Source organism: Garra rufa, chromosome 12 (genome assembly GCF_049309525.1).
Source record: "Garra rufa chromosome 12, GarRuf1.0, whole genome shotgun sequence".
NCBI classification, from domain to species: Eukaryota; Metazoa; Chordata; class Actinopteri; order Cypriniformes; family Cyprinidae; genus Garra; species Garra rufa.
In genome coordinates, this window is record NC_133372.1 from 44,163,944 (window position 1) to 44,184,838 (window position 20,895).

General features: G+C 29.1%; 1 protein-coding gene across 1 annotated transcript in view; it reads right to left on the reverse strand.

Annotated features, from left to right (window-relative positions):
- Window positions 1-8,283: 8,283 nt before the first annotated feature.
- LOC141347626 (protein phosphatase EYA2-like) overlaps window positions 8,284-20,895 on the reverse strand; it is a 22,828-nt gene continuing 10,216 nt past the window's right edge. Inside the window, exons 8-13 of the mRNA XM_073852613.1 lie at window positions 15,584-15,642; window positions 13,840-14,000; window positions 12,407-12,521; window positions 11,142-11,263; window positions 10,952-11,052; window positions 8,284-8,504 (exon numbers count right to left, since the gene is read on the reverse strand). Of these exons, the coding sequence (XP_073708714.1) occupies window positions 8,424-8,504; window positions 10,952-11,052; window positions 11,142-11,263; window positions 12,407-12,521; window positions 13,840-14,000; window positions 15,584-15,642 (639 nt within the window). The 3' untranslated portion in view covers window positions 8,284-8,423. The remainder of the gene's footprint in view (window positions 8,505-10,951; window positions 11,053-11,141; window positions 11,264-12,406; window positions 12,522-13,839; window positions 14,001-15,583; window positions 15,643-20,895) is intronic.

Below are 20,895 nucleotides of genomic sequence, written 5' to 3' on the forward strand. Positions count from 1 at the left end.
CAATTTCTAAATACTTTGGAATCTTTCATGCACTAAATGAAATCACAAAATGTTAAAAGGTTTTCGAGGGTGTATCCACACAGGGACACAGTAAAGTTATTTATTGGTCACTAATCTCAATACTGGAGGTGTACCGCAGTGTCTTTAGTCGAATTAGGTAGTTATGTCCCTAAAAGGAGATGAAGAGACTGTGGAGGTGATAAGTGCTGTATCACGGTACATGTCAGTCTCCTGTCCGGCGAGTGCATCAAGGGCACTAGAGTGAGTGAACTCACTGCTGTTACATGTTGATGGCGTGTGTTGCTGCGTAATCGAGGTCACAGTCCCTTCTGCATGCCGTGTTTCTGTGCTTCCCCTCCGTCTCTCTCTGAAACGACTTCTCAAGGTCTCTTTCGACTGGACTCTGGAACATAGTAGACTTTGTAGCCATAAACTTGTTATGCTGAATGCTGGATGACAAATAACTCAGGAGTCAATAGTTGGGTTGAGCGAGTAACTTGTGCAAGTGCGTTTGATTACGTGAGCTTTGCATGATGTAGTTCATGGCAAAATTGATCCCCCATTATTATTGGACATCAAGACAAACAAGTTTAAGCACGTGTGAGGTTGAAATGCAGTTTTTGAGTTTGTGAAGGATACGTTTTAATGGAATTGTTTTATTCCCTTTATTCTCATTATTTTGACTGTTCAAAATAATATTCATTTAGATAATAAGTTTTAGTAACTCATTCTAAAAGTACTAAATTAAATCTATCTGATATATCTGCATTAAATACATAATGTATACTATGTATTATTACAGTTATTTTATTATTATATATTTCATAAACAATTAATGAAAAATGTACCTCAAAATGATGGGACCCATCTACAAGCACCTTCAAAAAATATCAAATAAATAACAAGAACATAAAAAAAATATTGTTTTTCAATATTGTGAATATAAGGTTAAATTTAGGGGCCAATAAATGATCATTTTATATATTAACAATTTTAAATATTATTGTGGGTTTCAATAGATTATAAAAGGACGTTAGTAAACATCTAAGATTTAAATTCTTAAATGCTTTTTAAATGTGTTTTTCGTTGTGGGACAGCAGTTTGGACTAATATAAATTACTATGTATTTACTTGTATATTAACAATCCATATATTCAACTATTTAACGTCACTGTACAAATATGATCAGTGCAGTTTATTTTCATTGCTATAATTCATATATAACTACCCATATATTGTCTACGTATATGCTGCAGTATATTGAAAAATGTATACAAGGTTCCCATGTATTTATTAATATTGGCATTATATTTTAACACATTTTTGATGTAATTTGGCTGTTCAAAATAATAATTTACATACTGAATATGTTTTTGTTTACTCAAATTAAATCTGATATGTATTTATAAATGCATACAACTTATACTATATTATTACAGTTATTTTATTATTGTATATTTAATAAAAAATATATAATTTGATATACATTTTTTATTTTTATAACAATTTAAAGTCATTTAAAAAATGCATTGGAAGAAACAATTATTATTATTATATGTATAATTGCCTACAATTTTTATATTAATCTATTTTTACAATTATTATTTGTTATAATTAAGTAAAATTCTATTAAAATTTCACTTTTTAAAATAAAATATATTTATGTAATTATATAAATATATGTAGTTATTATAATATAATTTAGTTATTTTTATTTTTATAATTATAATTTAAAATTAGGGCTGTCAAATGATTAATTGTGATTAATCGCATCCAAAATAAAAGTTTGTTTTTACATAATATATGTATGAGTACTGCGTAAATTTATCATGTATATAAAAATACACACACTTGCATTTGATGCAAAATGTTATATGTAATTATAAAGAGTTTATATGTATATAGAATTAAATATAAATATATATAGACAACTCTTATTATAATGTATACATGTACGTGTATGTATTTATACATACATTATTAATAGACTCAGTACTCACACATATATTATGTAAAAACAAACTTTTATTTTGGATGTGATTAATCAGGATTAATCATTTGACAGCCCTATTTAAAATACATCTATTTTTTTCATTTGTATTATATTATTTTTCATATTTAATGTTAAATTCTATTTGTTATAATCATAGTTTATTTTATAATGCAATGACAATTATCACTTCTATTACACTACATTCAAAATGTACTGTTGTAATGTAAAATGAAAAGTATTTTATGTTAACATTCAAAATGCTATGGACCAAATAAAATTCTGCATCAAAGTCTTTATCCTTTTATAACCTGTCCAAATCTTTACTCTCAAAACACTTTTCAGACAGTTTATCTACAAAGGGGGAAAATGGATTAATCTTTGTATTTAAAAAGGGGGAGAAACCTTTACAAAAGTAAATAATCAAATGTTCAGAGTTAATATTGATTCTTGCAAACACGTGTAAGTGGTTTAAAATCACTGCCAGATAGATCTCCCTGTGCTCTATGATTTAAGCCCAGTCACATTCACTGTAGTTTATTATAACGACAGCCATGCCAAAATAAACAAATGAATAAACAAAGTGTTCAAATCATCATTGGTCAAGTGTTATGCTAAACACTGATTTCTCTTTGTAAAGAAAAGAATAAGAAAAGTGTCTCTCTTTTTGGGCCATTCTACAGAAACATCCACTTTTTATGTCCCTAAACTTTACAGAAATATTACAACTGAAATACACATTAGGGTTACAACTTTTTATATTTTAAGATGAAACGATGTTATTTGAACAATTAAACCTTCCTGAGCCATCAATGTGGCATGACTTTTTTTTTATAAAGTATATAGAACTCCAAGTACCACAAAACTGCTTGTCCCCACAGCCATGCACTGAGGGAAAGGGTCAAAACAGGATTTTCAACCATTTAAAATACAAAAGACTATTCATAACTATCAAATATATCATGTACTGTAAATTGCATAAAACAAAAAACAAAATACCACATAAATATTAAAAAATATCTAATGAAAACCGTGGTCCCCTGAAGCTGTCACTGGTGTTACCATTTGACAAAAGTCTTTTATTTTGGAATAAAAAAATCACACTGACATCACTTGACTTTCTCCTTCCTATTTCCTGAAGATCTATGAAGGTGGGCTCATGTTAAGTTTTTTTCTTTTCTTTTTTTTTTCTTGCAGTTTTTAGAACAACAACAACAAAAGAACATACAAGGGCAATTACATAATACATAACATAAAAAAAACATTAACCAAATAAAAATGGAAACAATATAAAATTTAAAATAAGGAAAGCAGTAACATCACATATCCATAATCAAGTACAAACAGTTATAAGTTATTCAAGAAAACAATATATTTAAGGCTTTAAAGTAATTTACCGTTTTTTGCTTTGCTATTTTTTGTTTCTTTTAATGTACACAGGTAGTGACCAATTTCTATTTTAAAATGAGTAAAATTATTTTTTTTCACTGCCCATTTACATTTATGAATGAAAAACTTTCCATATATAATGAGTAAATTCACAATATACCAAATTTTTGAAGTCAGCAGTATACTCATAAAAAAAAAAAAAAAACATTTTTTGAGTTGCAATTCAACATTAGTACTTTGTTTAACAAAACAAAACAAATCACACCTAAACAATTTTGTATAAATACAATCATAAAATAAATGGACAATACTCTCATTTTCCTTTTTACTGAAAACACACTTTAAGTCATTATCTTTACAAAACTTTGCAATTGTCTGTTTTGGGCCCATGTTAAGTCCACTGTCTCTTTTCAATAATCAGAAATGTTCGCATTTATCTCCTGATTTCATATGAAGCTTTTAGTTGACGTCACTGGTGTGACCAACTTTATTGTTAGGGAATTGTAAAAAACTAGAGTACAAATGGATAAAACTACTTAATTTAGTAAGTATACCATGATTGACAACTTGTGATTTGATAACTAGCAGCAGCCATTTAGTAAAATGCAATTTTTCATGAAAATTGTCACTGGTGTTACCATCCTTATGAATAAATAAATGTCAAAAATTTAAAAGATGATTAAGCTGACTTTTCTGCATATTCATGAATTCAAAATCTAATAATGTGGTCTAATTTCAAAAGTTAAAAAAATAAATAAATTTTAAGACATCTTGCCATACCAAAAGTGGACGTTTCTGTAGAATGACCCTTTTGACTCTAATTTTCCAGGAGTGTCAGGACTGCGATTTTCCTCTATATCACACAAGCCAGATATTACACATCAAATGATGGGGTTTCATCATAATAGGTTGATATGATCGACAGAATAACCTCACCACTACACCTTTACCTGCAAAACAAACTTGTGAGGCGAGTCATTGACATTTGCCTTCAGATCAAACTCTCTCAAGGGCGCGATGGGCTTCTGTAGGCCGGCGGCAGGTCGCAGGGGCCGTTGAGCTCAGAGTAACTCATCCAAACATTCCTTTACGAGCATTAGGTATGATCTGTCAACACAAGCTGATCAAATAAGTGTTTAGCACACAAGCTCTGTGATCTAGGGCAGCTCGTGTTTAGCGGTGTGTCTCTGTTCTTCTACTATGTGGCACGGACTCAAGGTGCAAAGTTGCAATGACAACATGTGCAGACTGATGGTAAAAGTGTCATCAAGGGCCATTAAAAATAGGCTCTTGTACAAATACTGTGGGTAAACGACTTGTTATTTCAGATAAGTTGGTGTCATTGAGGGGAAGTTCCAGCAGATGGCAGCAAAGCTTGTATTGTAGCAGTTTATCACACTGTTCGAGTGTATCTGCATCTGTGAGTGATAATGCAAGTGTCACCATAATAATAATAAAAAATAGCTAGTTATAATGTTTATACAGTGTGACCCTGAACCACAAAATCTTAAGTAGCACGGGTATATTTTGTAGCAATAGCCAAAAATACATTGTACGGGTCAAAATTATCGATGCCGAAAATCATTAGGATATTAAGTAAAGATCATGTTTCATGAAGACACTTTGTAAATTTCCTACTGTAAATAAATCAAGATGTAATGGGCCTATGCATTGCCAAGAACTTATTTTGTACAACTTTAAAGGCGATTCTCTCTGTATTTTGATTTTTTGGCACCCTCAGATTCCAAATTTTCACAGTTGTATCTCAGCCAAATATTGTCCTATCCTAACAAACTTCAGTGGAAAGCTTATTTGTTCATCTTTCAGATGATGAATAAATCTCAATTTCATAAACCTGACCCTTTTGACTGGTTTTGTGGTCCATGGTCACATATAAATATAATATATTTAAATAAAAGTATGCATTTATTTTAAATATGCTGAGCAAATTACATATTTGATTTACTTCTGTTTTCATAAAATACCATGCACACACTTAAACTTTCAAAACTATTAAAAATCCAACAAATCAAGCAATCCTTCATTTCGGAAGCAAAACTTTACATTGATAAGAATCTGAAGAGGCACTCAAACAAATTGACCCTTATGACTGGTTTTGTGGTCCAGGGTCACATATATTTATTAATCTTTGTATACTACGTTAGTACTGGAGTGAATCTATTACTTATAATCTTATACTGGAGAACTGATATGTTATCTGGGACTAGATATAGACTGTCATAAATGTGCATTATGTGTTTATTGCTATGAGTTTTATATTTTGAAGTGTATCTATTTAACTGTAAATCCAACAATTTCTAACAATATTAACCCTGGACTAACAGTATTTTATTTTTTAGTATTTAGTATAGTATTTTTCTCTAACATGCATGTAGTCATACTGTGGGGAAAAAGTACCAGGCGGGTGTTCCATAAACCAAGTTTACCAAATAAGTCAGGCTTATTTCAGTTAGTCTGACTTATTTTGAGCCAAATCAAGTGACAATAAGTCAGACTAACTGAAATAAGCCTGGCTTATTTGGTAAACTTGGTTTATGGAACACCCCCCTGGACACAGAAAAACAACAGATAACAAATAACAGAAAAAAAAATTTAACCTTACATTGAAAAGAGAAACAATTAGGGAACAGTGTTTTGCAAGACGAAAATTAAGCCTATTTTCCCCTTTTTTTTTAACATTGCAACATGGGGAAGGTTAAGCACATTGTACCCTAAATTATATATAAACTATATATAATTGAAATATAATATAATATATTTTAATTTATATAAATTTTGTTTTGACTGAATATATAATGAAAAATGTGAGAATTTTATTTTATCTCTATAATGCCTAAAGGTATTGATATTTTAACATATTTTAAGATGAAATAGTATTTATATCAATTAAATAATATATAATTAAATTTATATAATTTTCAAATTCAAAATATTTCAATGATTTTAGGGTTATATTTCGGCTTGATTTAATTTTTTTCTTTTTTTGGAGATTTATGCCCTTAAAAAGACATAAGAAGGAAACTTGTGAATAAAATTAATTTATCTTTATTCTGTTATAATAAGGCTAGAAATAATCATGTATAATGCGTTTATTGCTATAAGTTTTATTTTTTGAAGTGTATTTTATCTATTTAACTGTAAATCCACCGATTTCTCCCAATATTAACCATGGACTAACAGTATCTATTTTTTACACACAAGTTGGCGCTCTAACATGCATGTAGTCATAATATGGAAAAAAATGTACCTGGACACAGAAAAACAACAGATAACAAATAAAAATATATTTTATATCTAAAAAATATTTAACCCTACATTAAAAAGAGAAACAATTTGGTAACAGTGTTTTGCAAGACAAATATGAAGCCTTTTTCCTTTAGAATCAATTTTTTTTTTTTTTTATACATATATGTATATCAATTTAGTTTTGACTGAATATATAATGAAAAATGTGAGAATTTTATTTGATCTCTATAATGCTTAAAGGTAATAATGACATTTTTAATATTTTAAGATAAAATAGTATTTAGATCAATTAAATAATATAGAAATACATTTATATAATAAATATATAATTTTCATATTCAAAATGATTCAATGATTTTAGGGTAATATTTCGCCTTGATTTTATTTTTCGGAGATGTATGCCCTTAAAAAGACACAAAAAGAAGGAAACTTGTGAATGAAATTAATTTATCTTTATTCTATTATAATAAGCCCAGAAATAATCAACAATAAAACCTTATATACAAATCATAGCGAACAGAAGCGGTCGTGAAGAGCACATGCAGGTCAGAGCGGCACATACAGTATATCAACTTCAGCAACGTAACAAATATACATCAGTAACAAACCACATGAAGATCCAGGAACATGTCAGAGACACAGGAAGAAAAAAGTCAGAAACTCACAGGATGCTCAAATTCATAAGTTAATCATGGCATTTCATTTAGTCCCAGTATAATTTGCGACACTACTAAGGCTAATTTCATGATTAGTTCAACTTTAAATCACTTCAGGGGGTTTTCCATTAAAATAAGTGGATTGCAGTACTTAGTACTCTCATAAAAAGTGAGGGGTTAGTTTTGCTTTAGTTTTATTACAATAGAATGCAAGTGAATTTTAATGCATTTTAATTCGGTTAACATTTATGCGATTATTCTTTTTATGTATGGTGCAATATTCAATCAATTTGGTATGATATTGCAAGAAAAATAGTTTTGATTACATGAAATTATAACAAATCTTGTAAGTTTTTCTTTTCACTTATGAATCTTTTTTTTTTTTCAGTGGAGATGCATATGATTTTCTGCTTTAATAAATCTAAATAAATCTTTTACACCCCTTTAATCTTTAAAATGGGTTGTTTCAGAATGGCTATGTTCAGAATACAATACTAACATTACAGCATACTGCACAGTTTACACTGCCTAATATAAAAAATAGTACACATTATGCATTATGATAAACATTTCAAACAGTAGTATGCTGCATTACTCTCACATGACCTCTAGTTATCATCTCAGAAATAAAAATAGTTAATTTGTATTTTGAATCCAGTTTTTGTTGGAATTGTTTTCATTCTTTGCCAGTCCAAAGAGATGCAAAACTCAAGGCAAGTGCATTGCATTCTGGGATACCCATGTGTTGTGCTCCATTGTCAACTGGGTTTCTGCACAAACAGAAAATACACATACTGTGCACAGTATATATACTGCATTCTGCAGAAATAGTATGAGTAGTGTCATGGTATGTAATTCCGAACACAGACTTTCTGAAGCAATGGTCGATGGGTCTTTGTTGTTGTACAGAAAAGCGAGTGAATGAAAGAGCTGAGCCTCTCAGGTGGAGCGCGAGAAAGAGACAAAAGTGTTTTTCTTGGATTGATTTGAAGCAAACCTTTCCAGTAAAATTGCTGCTCCCTGCTGATTGGTCCTGCAGTTCTTGGCTGGGTCATGTGATTCCAGTCGACCGCACACGTCTGAGGCGTGGTGGGAGATGGCAGACGAGCAGATGCTGCCCTCTAGAGGTAGTCCAGCTCAAGTGCATGACTCAATGCCTCCAGGTCCGCCCGACACGTCACTCTCCAGAACGGCATGTTTTTCTGCAGGACATCAGAAAGTCAATTGTCAGTCATGATATTACAGAAAAAGTAAGCATTTATTAGGTCATATCATGCATTTCTGTTTACATGTATGCATGTAAAGCTTTTTTTTTTTGTCTGAAAAAATGTTTTAAAAATTAAGATTTTGAAATAAGGACTTTAATACATGATTTTGTTTGTTTAAATGGATTTAAACATTAAAAAATGTGATTTGAATTGTAATATTACAATAATTACAAAAACATTAAGTTCAAAATAAAATATAATTATTGCAAATACAATATTACAAAATATTAGTTTTTTTGTACAAAAACTGAACATTAAAGTATATAATCTAAATGATGGTTATAATAAAAATTCTATATTTCAAAGTAAAAACCATAATATAATAAAAAATAAATATATAATTTAAAATATTGAAAATATATATTATTTTAAAAACAATAGTGAATAATATTAAACAGATTTAAATAATAAATAGTAATATTACGATAATTACAAAAAACAGATTAAGTTTAAAATAAAAAATAATTATTGCAAATACAATTTAATATAAATAATAAAATGTAAAAAATATAAAAAAAATTTACAAGAACATTAAAGTATATTAAATTCCAATATAAAATATATTTACATATTTTTCTTATAACCTTAATGATTATAATAAAAATACTATATTTCAAAATAAACCATAATATAATACAAAATAAATCTATAATTTAAAATATTGAAAATGTTGAATATTCTTTTTTTAATTATAATTAGGGCCGGGACTCGATTAAAAAATTTAATCTAATTAATTAGAGGCTTTGTAATTAATTAATCGAAATTAATCGCATTTTAATCGCATATAAATATTTGACCTGAGAACAGTGAGAAGTAAGTTTTTTTTTATATGGATTTTTAGTATACCATTAAATAATGACTGAATACATAAGCTTAAGCAACAAAATATTGTTTATTTTTGTTCAACCAAGTCCAACAAGTCCTACAGACCAGTGCAATATTGCCATTAAGTGTAGCAATAGGCTCGATGTGCTGCGGTGATATGCGAATTCCTTGTTGCATAGCTTAACATATCTACATTTCCTACCGTATTAGAGAGAAATTAAGAGGCACGTTCTTTAACGAGTCTTTCATGCCGAGAACTCTGCTCTTGTGTTTGCTTAATTATGCATTTAAACGTTAATGACCAAACCTATCATTATAAATGTTGCTGCACATGGAATATAACACGGATTACATTTAAAAAATATTTTTTATCAGGTTACACACTGATTATTTATCACTCAAACCCATTTCTCTACCTGTCCGTTGGTCGCGCATATCCTCCATGTTTGTAGTTTTTTAACACTTTTTATGCGTGTTTGTAGTTCTAATCGAATTCTCGTTCACGGCGCAGTGTGTTGACTGCAATATTAGCCGTTAGAGTGTGCATTGATCGTTAAGTAGTAGACCATCCGGGAATCTTTGGAATACTTTTTTAAACATACTACGATTGGGGACATACAACATAGATATATATCTATGACATACAATACTATTTAGGACGGACGTAGCTTGTCTGAACGCTAGTTGGTGCTCCAGTATAATCGGTCCACCGAATCTCATCCAGTGAGAAACGTTCCGCGGTGCAAAACTAAGTGCGATTAAAATGCGTTAAAAAATTTTAACGCGTTATTTTTGTGTAATTAATTAATCTAAATTAACGCGTTAAAGTCCCGGCCCTAATTATAATATAACATTTTACATTTTTATATTATATGAATTCTAACTCTAATAAAAATGATTTTAAAATAAAACTAGGATTACAACAAATTTAAATTAATATAAATATATCACATTTAATATTTTAAAAATATTTTATTATTATTATTATTAAAATAAGTTATTATAAAAAATAGTAATAATATTGACTAATATTTAAATGTATATTAAATTACAATATAAAATGTATAACAAATTCAAAAAGCATAATTTATTTGTAATATATATCATATATTTTAAAATGTGTAAGGATAGGTAATGTTTTTTTGTTTGTTTGTTTGTTTGTTTTCCTTCAAAAGAGTTTCACTTGGCATTATACAGTAATACCATGTTTCTCTAGACATGGAACCATAACATTACCAGTAAAAATAAACTCTTTTTTTTTTTTTTTTTTAAGAATTGTGAGATACAGAATCTTAACTGCGAAAATGACTCATAATTGTGAGATATCTTGCTTAGTTGCAAGATATAAACTCAATTCCGAAATATAAAGTCAACTGTGAAATATGAACACAGAATTGTGAAAAATAAACTCATAATTGAGATAAAAACTGAGAATTGTGAGATACAAAATCATAATTGTGAGCCTTTGAAAATAAAAAGATGGCATTGTACAGTAATACCATGTTTCTCTAGACATGGAACCATAACAATACCAGTAAAAATAAACTCCTTTATACCTTCTTGGCGACCGTCTCCTCCTCGACTCCATCCCCTACGACCACATACACGGCTCTCCGGCCGAACCTCTGAGTCACACGCTCAAAGCAGCTTTCTTTACCTATAAAAGATATATAGTGTTAACAATTCAGTTTCTAGATCAGGAAAACTGTCTAAAAATCTTGTATGAAGTATGAAGTGGCTGCCAACCTGTTTTGGTGGCGCTGTAGATGTTCTCGATAGGAAAAGCTGCTCCAAGACCATAGAGAAGCACTTTGGAGAGCGCTGGAATCAGCTGCGTGGTGGTGACCATCACATTCACACAGTTCGGTCTGTGAGAGGGAACATATATTAAGAAACTCGTTCACAAAAATGATTCTTAAAGGAACAGTCCAGTTATAAATGAAAATCTGGTCTGGAATTAGTTTAGCAGAGTTTCTCTGTATATAAAAATATATACCCAGTTGTGAAATATAAACTCATAATTGTGAAATATATAATCATAATTGCAAGATATGAGCTCAATTGCAAGATATAAAGTCAGCTGTGAAATATAAACTCAGAATTGTAAATAATAAACTGCAGAATTGCAAGATAAAAAGTCATAATTCTAAATTATAAACTTGGAATTGTATATGCAAGATATCAACTCAGAATTGCGGAAAAACTCATAATTGTGAAATATAAACTCATAATTATGAAATACAACTCAAAACTGCAAAATATTTGCAGGGTAAACTCATAATGGTGAAATATAAACTCAAAATTGTGAAATAACTCATTCAACAAACTCATGAAATACGAACTCAGAATTGCGAAATATTTGCAAGATATCAAGTCAGAATTACAAAAATAAATTGTAAGTTATAGATTCGCAATTGCAAAAAAGACTAATAATTGCAAAATATAAACTCTTAATTGCAATATATAAACTGAATTATAAATTATGAACTCAGAATTGCAAAATATTTGCAAGATAAACTCATAATTGTGAAATAAAAACGTATAAACTGCAAGATATAAACTCAATTGGAAAATATAAATTCATAATTCCAAAATGATTGTGAGTTGCAAGATATAAATTGCGAGAGATACATATGCAATTCTGAGAAAAAGTTCTCAGATGTTCTGCTAAAACTCACTTTTTTGTTCAATAAAAGCTGAGACAGAGCTATTTTGGCAAATCAAGTGCTATTAATCATCATCTGTCAGTGTCATCAATCTTTCATGCTGACAGTGCACTTTTCTTGCCAAAACCTATTATGTTTGAGTGACACAAAACTGCTGTAACTTGCCTTAAAGTAAGTCTATTGTTAAAGGAGTATTCCAGATTCAGTATGTGTGGCGTGCTGTTGATTACCACAGAAGGTAGTTTCTGCTCTTGAACTCTACGGCACACACGCGTCTTGTTTATTCAGGCTGGATTATTCTTGCAATGAGCGGCTGTACTGTTGTTGTATGTGTGCTGTCCTCACCTGGAGTTGATGAGAGCGAGGGCTTTTAGTGCCTGCGTCAGCCACAGATCCGTCAAAACCTCCATTTCCCGCCTCAGCTGAAGCCACTCTTCCCGTTTTGGACTGCCCAATAAACCTACAAAACATAACAGCAGTGATTACCATCCACAAAGCCAATTCAAGATCAACTGACCATCAAACTGAAGTTTAATGCATGAAACTAATTCTTGAATGTTGTTTCTGAGAATCCAAAAATAACACCAAATGTCACCAACTGGCCATGAATTACAGTGATTTTACAGGCTTGTTTGGCACAGAGCAAAGCGGAGTATGCAAAATCCTCTTAAAATCTTAAAACTCAACACATGGAGTGACTTGTTGCTTTTATAATATAACTACAACAATAAAACGATGTACAATAAATCATTTGGTTTATTCTAACTAATTTTATACTAAATCATATTGAATAACTTATTCAACTAGAGGCACTTTTGTGTTCCAGGATAGATTTTTACATTTTATTTTACTTTATTTATGTTATGTTTTGTTATTTATTTAATTTAATTTTAATGTAAAATCATGTTTATTAACAATTTATTGAACTACAGGCATTTTCATTTTATTTTATTTGTTTGTATTTTATTTTATTAGTTTTTGTTGTTATTTATTTATTTAAAAATAAATAAATAAATAATTTGCTATATTCTCAATTTCGTTTTAAATAATATTTAATAAGAATTAATTGAACTACAGGCACTTTTATGCTCCGGTGTTAATTTAATTTAATTTAAAACATGAAAAATATTCAACATTTTGTATTTTTGTTATTTGAAGGTCACATTACACGTGCATCGTAAACCTTTTACCATACCTTCATTTATTTTTTACTTAATTTCAAATAACAGAAAATCCATAATAGAATAAAAATATTATTTTCTTTTACATTTTTACCTGTTACATATTTAATCATATTTCAATTTACAACTATTCCCCTAAATTTGTTTTTAATTGTCTGTATTTGTTTTTCTAAAATCTCACAGGACCAAATAAATTAAATTAAATATTAAACATGCGTACATATTTCATATATAAATAAAATATATTAATATGAATTATAAAATAAAATGCTTGTAATTAATATTAATATTTGTGCAATATTGTTATATCTTGCTACTGGTGCAAAACTATAATTTATTTATTATATTATATTTAATGTAGTTCTTCAGTCTAACTGCACAGTGTTTACAGTTGATGCATTAATACAGAAGTCAACAGACATGCGGCTACAGGTGTGTGTACTTCAGCTATTTTACAACGGTTTCCAACATGGTTCAACCAATCAGATTTGAGAACAGGATCTGTCCGTTGTGTACCAGTCATTTCTGGCCCTAATTATGCTTGTGCTCGTGGTTGTGCAAGCAGGGGTGTTGAATGCTGCGGTGTACTCTTCTCACCTCCTACATTGTTCTTGTAGGTGTTGTAGATCTCTTTGACTCTGCGATAGCGGAAGGCGAGTTTCCTCATCCAGTCGACCCCGCCATGAACACCTGAGCCCAAGCAGAGCGTGCCTCCACCTGCTGGGCTCTGGAAGCCGTCCGTGCCAAAGTTATACGTGCTGCAAGTACAGACACACACACGGTCAGCTTTATATCCGCTCGACAGCACCGAACACTGTTTTTCCTGACACACTCCTAAAAGTTTGATTAATGTCCATCGTAAAATGTCTGGATCCAGAGTGAGAGTCTGCCTACAGACTGTGATAAGAAACTATAATGTTTAATAGCCAGCATGTCAGCATGCCGTTATGGTAAAGATATAGCTCACCTAAAAAATGAAATTGTGCTATTATTTATTTATACTCTTGTCATTCCACAAAAGAACATTTAATAAAACATGTTTCAGCTTCTTTTTCATATAGCATCAGTCCATATAAAAGAAAGAAATTGAAAAAAAAAAATTATAATAAAATTGTCAGTAAATATCAATCTTTTTTTTTGTAGAATAATATATTTAAAAAATGTACATAATTTAACATAGACCGTTTTTTTTTTTTTTTTGTATTTGGCTTTATTTGTATAATATTTTAAATATATTTTTTATATATATTCCTACTGCTTTTTAACAAAATAAATGGGAAAAAATAAATAATATAATAATAATAAATACGATTAATAAATAAGATATTTTAAGAACAATGCATAATAAGAGTAATAAATTAGATATTTTCTGTAAAAATAAACTTTTTTTTTTAACCTGCTTTTGCTTTCATAAAGCAACAGTTTACACGAAGTAAGTAATTAGATACATTGAAAAATAAAATACAATAAATTTCAGTAAAAAAAAAAAAAAAAAAAAAAAAAAAAAATATATATATATATATATATATATAGATATATAGATATATATATATATATATAGATATATAGATATATAGATATATAGATAGATAGATATATAGATAGATAGATAATAAAATAATAGATATTTAATAAATTACATAGATTGCATTTTTGGTCATTTTTTTTGTACTTTTGGAACTTTTTAAAACATTTTCACTTTTTCATATAGCATCAGTTCATACATAGTAAGTAAAAGTACAGTAAATAAATAAAAATAATAAATAGATTGAACCTAATGCAGTAATTTGGAATATGTTTTCAATAAAAATCAATAAAACATTTATGAAATCATACAGACTATTTTTATAGTATTTTTCTACTTGTGGAGATTTTAAAAAATATTCCTGTCGCTTTTATATATAGGATCAGTTCATGGTAATTAAAAAAAAGAAAAAAGAAATTGAGTAAATTTTTATATATTTTCAGTAAAAAACAAGAGATTTTAAAATTATAAATTATATAAAATGATAAATGATATAAACTGTTTTTATGCTATTTTTAGAGTATTCATGTGGGTTTGGAATAAAAGAGTAAGTAAATAATGACAGAAATTTCATTTTCAGAGGGCTATTTTTTTAATAATTCTGTAGGCATGCTCTTAAACGTGTGATTAATGTCCATCATAAAAGTCTGGAAGCAGAGCGAGGGCTTGCCTCGAAACTATGATAAAAACCAAGAACGTTTAATACTCGATGTCAGTGGCATGAAGAACAGGATCCCTTTACAGCACATAATATGTTTTATTGGAAATGCTCATATTGTTGCTCAATTGGCTAAATGAAGAAAAGTCATACTCTACCTCAAGTCCTGCCCATTGTCATCCGAGGCCACATCATCGATGTGAACTTGGTCACATTCCTGGGAAATGAAAGGAAAGCAGATACGCATGAGGCGGATATACGTTACAGCCGTGTAAAGTGATGTTCTGTGTATAGACAGGTTCACCCGCCGCTGAGCCTCGGGGAACGATGGTGAGAGCGAGAGTGAAATATTAAAAAAGACGAACAACAAAAAAGCATAATCAGGCCAGCGCGACCCAAGACATCCAGGCGCCTTTAATGCCGGAGGGTAAAATATCAGAACGATGGCAGACAGAACACCAACTTAACCTGATATTGGACGTTAATTAACACTTTTGTCTTGGCTGGGTTCGCATGTACGAATGCCAATATACGCTAATTACGGTGGGCGATGCGTAAGCTGAACATCTGCTCTTTACTTGAGATCATTATCTAGCTTGCTTCTCCTTGCTGCTATAGCAACTCATGTAAATTTGATCAAAATTTGGATTCAAATTCGCAAAACAATTACTCAGCCTTCAGCACTGACAAAACTCATTTATGATCTGCTGTTGTTTTTCATATTTTCACAGACACAACCTGACACGTCATGTTTATCCTAATAATATCATGTTGCCAACCTCCCACTGACTTCTATTGTTCTTGAATTACTGTAATTATAACTAGATTTTCTCATTTTTATTTATTTTTTTATTTCCTCCCCCCCCCCCTCCCCCAGGATTTTTAATAAGTCCATGAATCAATAATAATAAGACTGTAAAAAAGTAATATAATAAGACTAAACCAATATAAAAGCTATATACTAAATATATACACCGCTTTTATTTTTAATAGAACTAGGTTTTCATTGTAGGTTGGTTTTTTTTATTAATAAAGTTCAAAAGAACAGCATGTATTTGAAATAATGTGTCCTTGCTGAATACAAAAGATACATTTATTTCGAATAAAACATTTCAATCACCAGTTTCAACTATTTTACTACTCAGATACCTTCTCTACCAAACATTAATTTAATTTTTCTTAAAAAGTAAGATGTTTTTGCCAACCTCCCACTGACTTCTATTGTTCTTAAATGCCTGTAATTATAACTAGATTTTCTTATTTATTTATTTTTTTCCTTTTCCTTCCTCAGGATTTTGGATAAGTCCATGAATCAATAAAATGAATATAATAAGACTGTAAGAAAGTAATATAATAAGACTAAACCAATAAAAAGGTATATACTAAATATATAATATTTACTAAACAATATACACTGCTTTTATTTTTGCTTTTGTTTTTAATAGAACTAGGTTTTCATTGTAGGTTGTTTTTTTATTAATAAAGTTCAAAAGAACAGCATGTATTTGAAATAATCTGTCCTTGCTGAATACAAAAGATACATTTATTTTGAATAAAAATATTAATTTAATTAAAAATAAACTATTTTCAATCACCAGTTTAAACTATTTTACTACTCAGATACCTTCTCTACCAAACGTTAATTTAATTTTTCCTAAAAAGTAAGATGTTTCTGCCAACCTCCCACTGACCTCTATTGTTCTTAAATGACTGCTATTATAACTAGATTTTCATTTATTTATTTTTAAATTTTCCCCTCTTTTTCCCCCCTCAGGATTTTTGATCCATGAATCAATAAAATAAATATAATAACACTGTAAGAAAGTAATATAATAAGACTAAACCAATAAAAAGGTACATACTAAATAAATACATAATATTTACTAAACAATATACACTGCTTTTATTTTTGCTTTTGTTTTTAATAGAACTGTTTTTTTGTTTGATAAAGTTCAAAAGAACAGCATGTATTTAAAAATAGATTTTTTGTTAAACATTACAATTATCTTTGGTATAATTTTTAATGAATCAAATGTGTACTTGCTGAATAAAAATATACAATTATTTTGAATAAAAATATTAATTTATTAAAAAAAAAAACTATTTTCAATCACCAGTTTCAACTATTTTACTTCTCAGATACCTCTCTACCAAACTCTACCAAACGTTAATTTAATTTTTCTTAAAAAGTAAGATGTTTCTGCCAACCTCCCACTGACTTCTATTTTTCTTAAATGACTGTTATTATAACTAGATTTTCATTTATTTATTTTTTTATTTTCTCCTCCCTCAGGATTTTGGATAAGTCCATGAATCAATAAAAGAAATAAAACTGTAAGAAAGTAATATAATAAGACTAAACCAATAAAAAGGTATATACTAAATATATAATATTTACTAAATTATATACATAGAACTAGTTTTTTTTTTAATTTCATTGTAGATTAATAAAGTTCAAAAGAACAGCATGTATTTGAAATAGAATTTTTGTAAACATTACAAATATCTTTCACTTTTAATAAATTGAATGTGTCCTTGCTGAATATACACATTTATTTCGAATAAAAATATAAAAGTTTCATTGTAACTATTTTACTACTCCGATACCTTCTCTACCAAATATTAATTACATTTTTCTTATAAAGTAATTTTTAAAGTTTCTAGTAAAAAAAAATGCAATAATATATATATATATATATATACTAAACAATATACACTGCTTTTTTAAATTTATTTCATTTTTAAATAGAACTAAACTTCCACTGTGTGTTTTTTTTCAGGATTATTGATTAATAAAATTCAAAAGACCAGCATTTGGTTTAAATAAATAAATAAGAGCAAATATTTTTGCTTTTACATAATCAGTAATGTCTCTTTGCTGTTAAAAAATGATTTCTTTAATTTTTAAAAATATTAATTTGTCCCAAAAAAAACAACCCCAAAAAACATTTAAATCACCAATTTTATCTGCTACTCGGATACCTTCTCTACCAAACCTTAATTTACTTTTTCTTATACTTACGTTCTGGTAAAAATCAGTGAAAGATAAAAAAAAAAAAATGCAATGATAAAACTAAATCAATAAAATATAAAATATACATATATATATATATATATATATATATATATATATATATATACTAAATAATATACGCTGCTTTAATTTATTTTAATGAATCTATTTAATTTTTAAACAGAACTAAACTTTTTTTTTTTTAAATAAATAGAAGTCATTTGCACCAGCATTTGGTTTAAATAAATAAATAAATAAAAGCAAATATTTTTGCTTTTACTTAATCAACAATGTCTCTAAAATAATTTCTTTAATTTAAAAAAAATATTAATCTCGAAAAAAAAAAAAAATTAATCACCAATTTTATCTGCTACTCTGATTCCTTCTCTACCAAACATTAATTTACTTTTTCTCAATTTATTTTTACAAAAATCAATTATTAAAAAAAAAAAAAAAAATCTAATGATATAATAAAAAAAAAATTCTCTGCTTTTACGTTTTGTACTTTTAACTCTCATTGAGGTAGTCACAAATTTGCCAATATTTAGCTTCTCACTCTTGAACTATCCTGCTTCTCTCTACAAGACATTAATTGAATTCTTCTGATTGATTAAAGCATTAAATGATCCAGTTTGGCCGTTAATCACATATATTTCTAAGCTGTTGACCCCTGTGCAGTTATTTTGCCTGTGGCAGCTCTATGTTCCCCAGCTGACACGTTTGAATAGACTGAACTCTCAGTGTTTGAATGCTGAATGATGCTTTGGACTATTTGAGGGCAATTACAGGGAAAACAGAACAAGAGGGAAGGGGGCCGTCATTAAAACCTGCTCAAGAAATAATGGTGTGTGTGCCCTCCACCCCTGGGCTGTTGTTCCTCCCCGGGACAAATTTTCTTTTCAGTGGCAGCCACACACCCCTAATTAAGACCTCAGATGCTGTCAGGGTTTCTGCAGCACCTCCTCGAAAGCTTTTAGAGAATCTAATCCCTCCTTTCTTCATGCAGAGGGCAAACCGAGGTCTTTCACACACTGACTCTGCATATACTGTCAGGTCATGGACTGTTCAACAAACACTTTAATGCATACGCAGAGCTAAATTAACTTTTTAGATAAATGTTAAATATTCAGTACCACTCATGTGTCTGTCTTTTGCCTTATACACTATTATTCAAAAGTTTGGAGTTTTTGAAAGAAGCCTTTTCTGCTCATCGAGGCTGCATTTGTTTGATCAAAAATACAGTCAAAACAGTCATATATTATTACTATTTAAAATAACTGTTTTCCATGTCAATATTTGTTCAAATGTAATTTATTCCTGTGATCAAAGCTGAATTTTCAGCATCGTTACTCCAGTCTCCAGTAACATGATTCTTGAGAAATCATTCTAATATGCTGATTTGTTACTCAAGTTGTGAAAACAGTTGTGCTGCCAAATATTTTTGTGGAAACTGTGATGCATTTTATTTGTAAGGATTCTTGGATGAATAGAAAATTCCAAAGAACAGCATTTATTTAAAAATAGAAATCTTTTGTGCAATATAAATGCCTTTACTGTCGCTTTTGATCAATCTAATGCATCCTTGCTGAAATAAAATGATTAAATTCTTACAATTCTGAAAACACTGAAAGTAGTGAATATACTTTTAAATATATGTAGTCTTTATGATGAATGATTTGGCTGTTTCTTTGCATAATTTTGCATTTCTGCAGCTGTCACAAAAACATGAGGACACATGTTTTGTTCTTCATATTTTAGTCAGGGAGATTTCATGCAAGTAATATGACGTTTTGGGGAAAAGCCTCCAGCAGGAACTAATTAAAATATGGTAAAATGTATATAATGCAGCAGGGACTACTGCTGTCTTAACGGCAGCTGAAAACGGCATCAAATTAGCAAAAATAATTAACAAATGAAGACATGAGAGGTGGGGAATACATAGAGCTTTATGATTGGCAGGTGTTCCACTAGAGAATCTTAGAGGTGAAGATTCCTGCCAATAAGAGAATATTATTACATGGCTTTCTGGAATACTTGATTCCGATTGGACAATCGCAACATTCTCTAATCAAATTTATTTTATTTTATTTTATGAATGACCATCAGCATTTGTGCTAAATTGTGTCTCATAATTATGGAAGCTTATTTCTGTCAAGAAATATAAAATAAAAAGGTAAATATGAGTTTATATCTTACAATTCAGACCTTTTATCTCAGAATTGTGAGTTTATCTCGCATTTGCTAGTTATAAAAAAAGTTAGAAACTCTGAAAATTAAGAAAAAACTAAATTTTTTAGACTTTTTTTTACCCTCAGAATTCTGAGTTAAATTCTGTTTTAAAAATAAATAATTTATTTTAAAAAAAGTTAAATTGCAAGATATATATATATATATATATCTCGCAGTTCAGACCTTTTTTTTTTTAAGAGTTTACATCTTGTAATTTAGTTTTTTTCC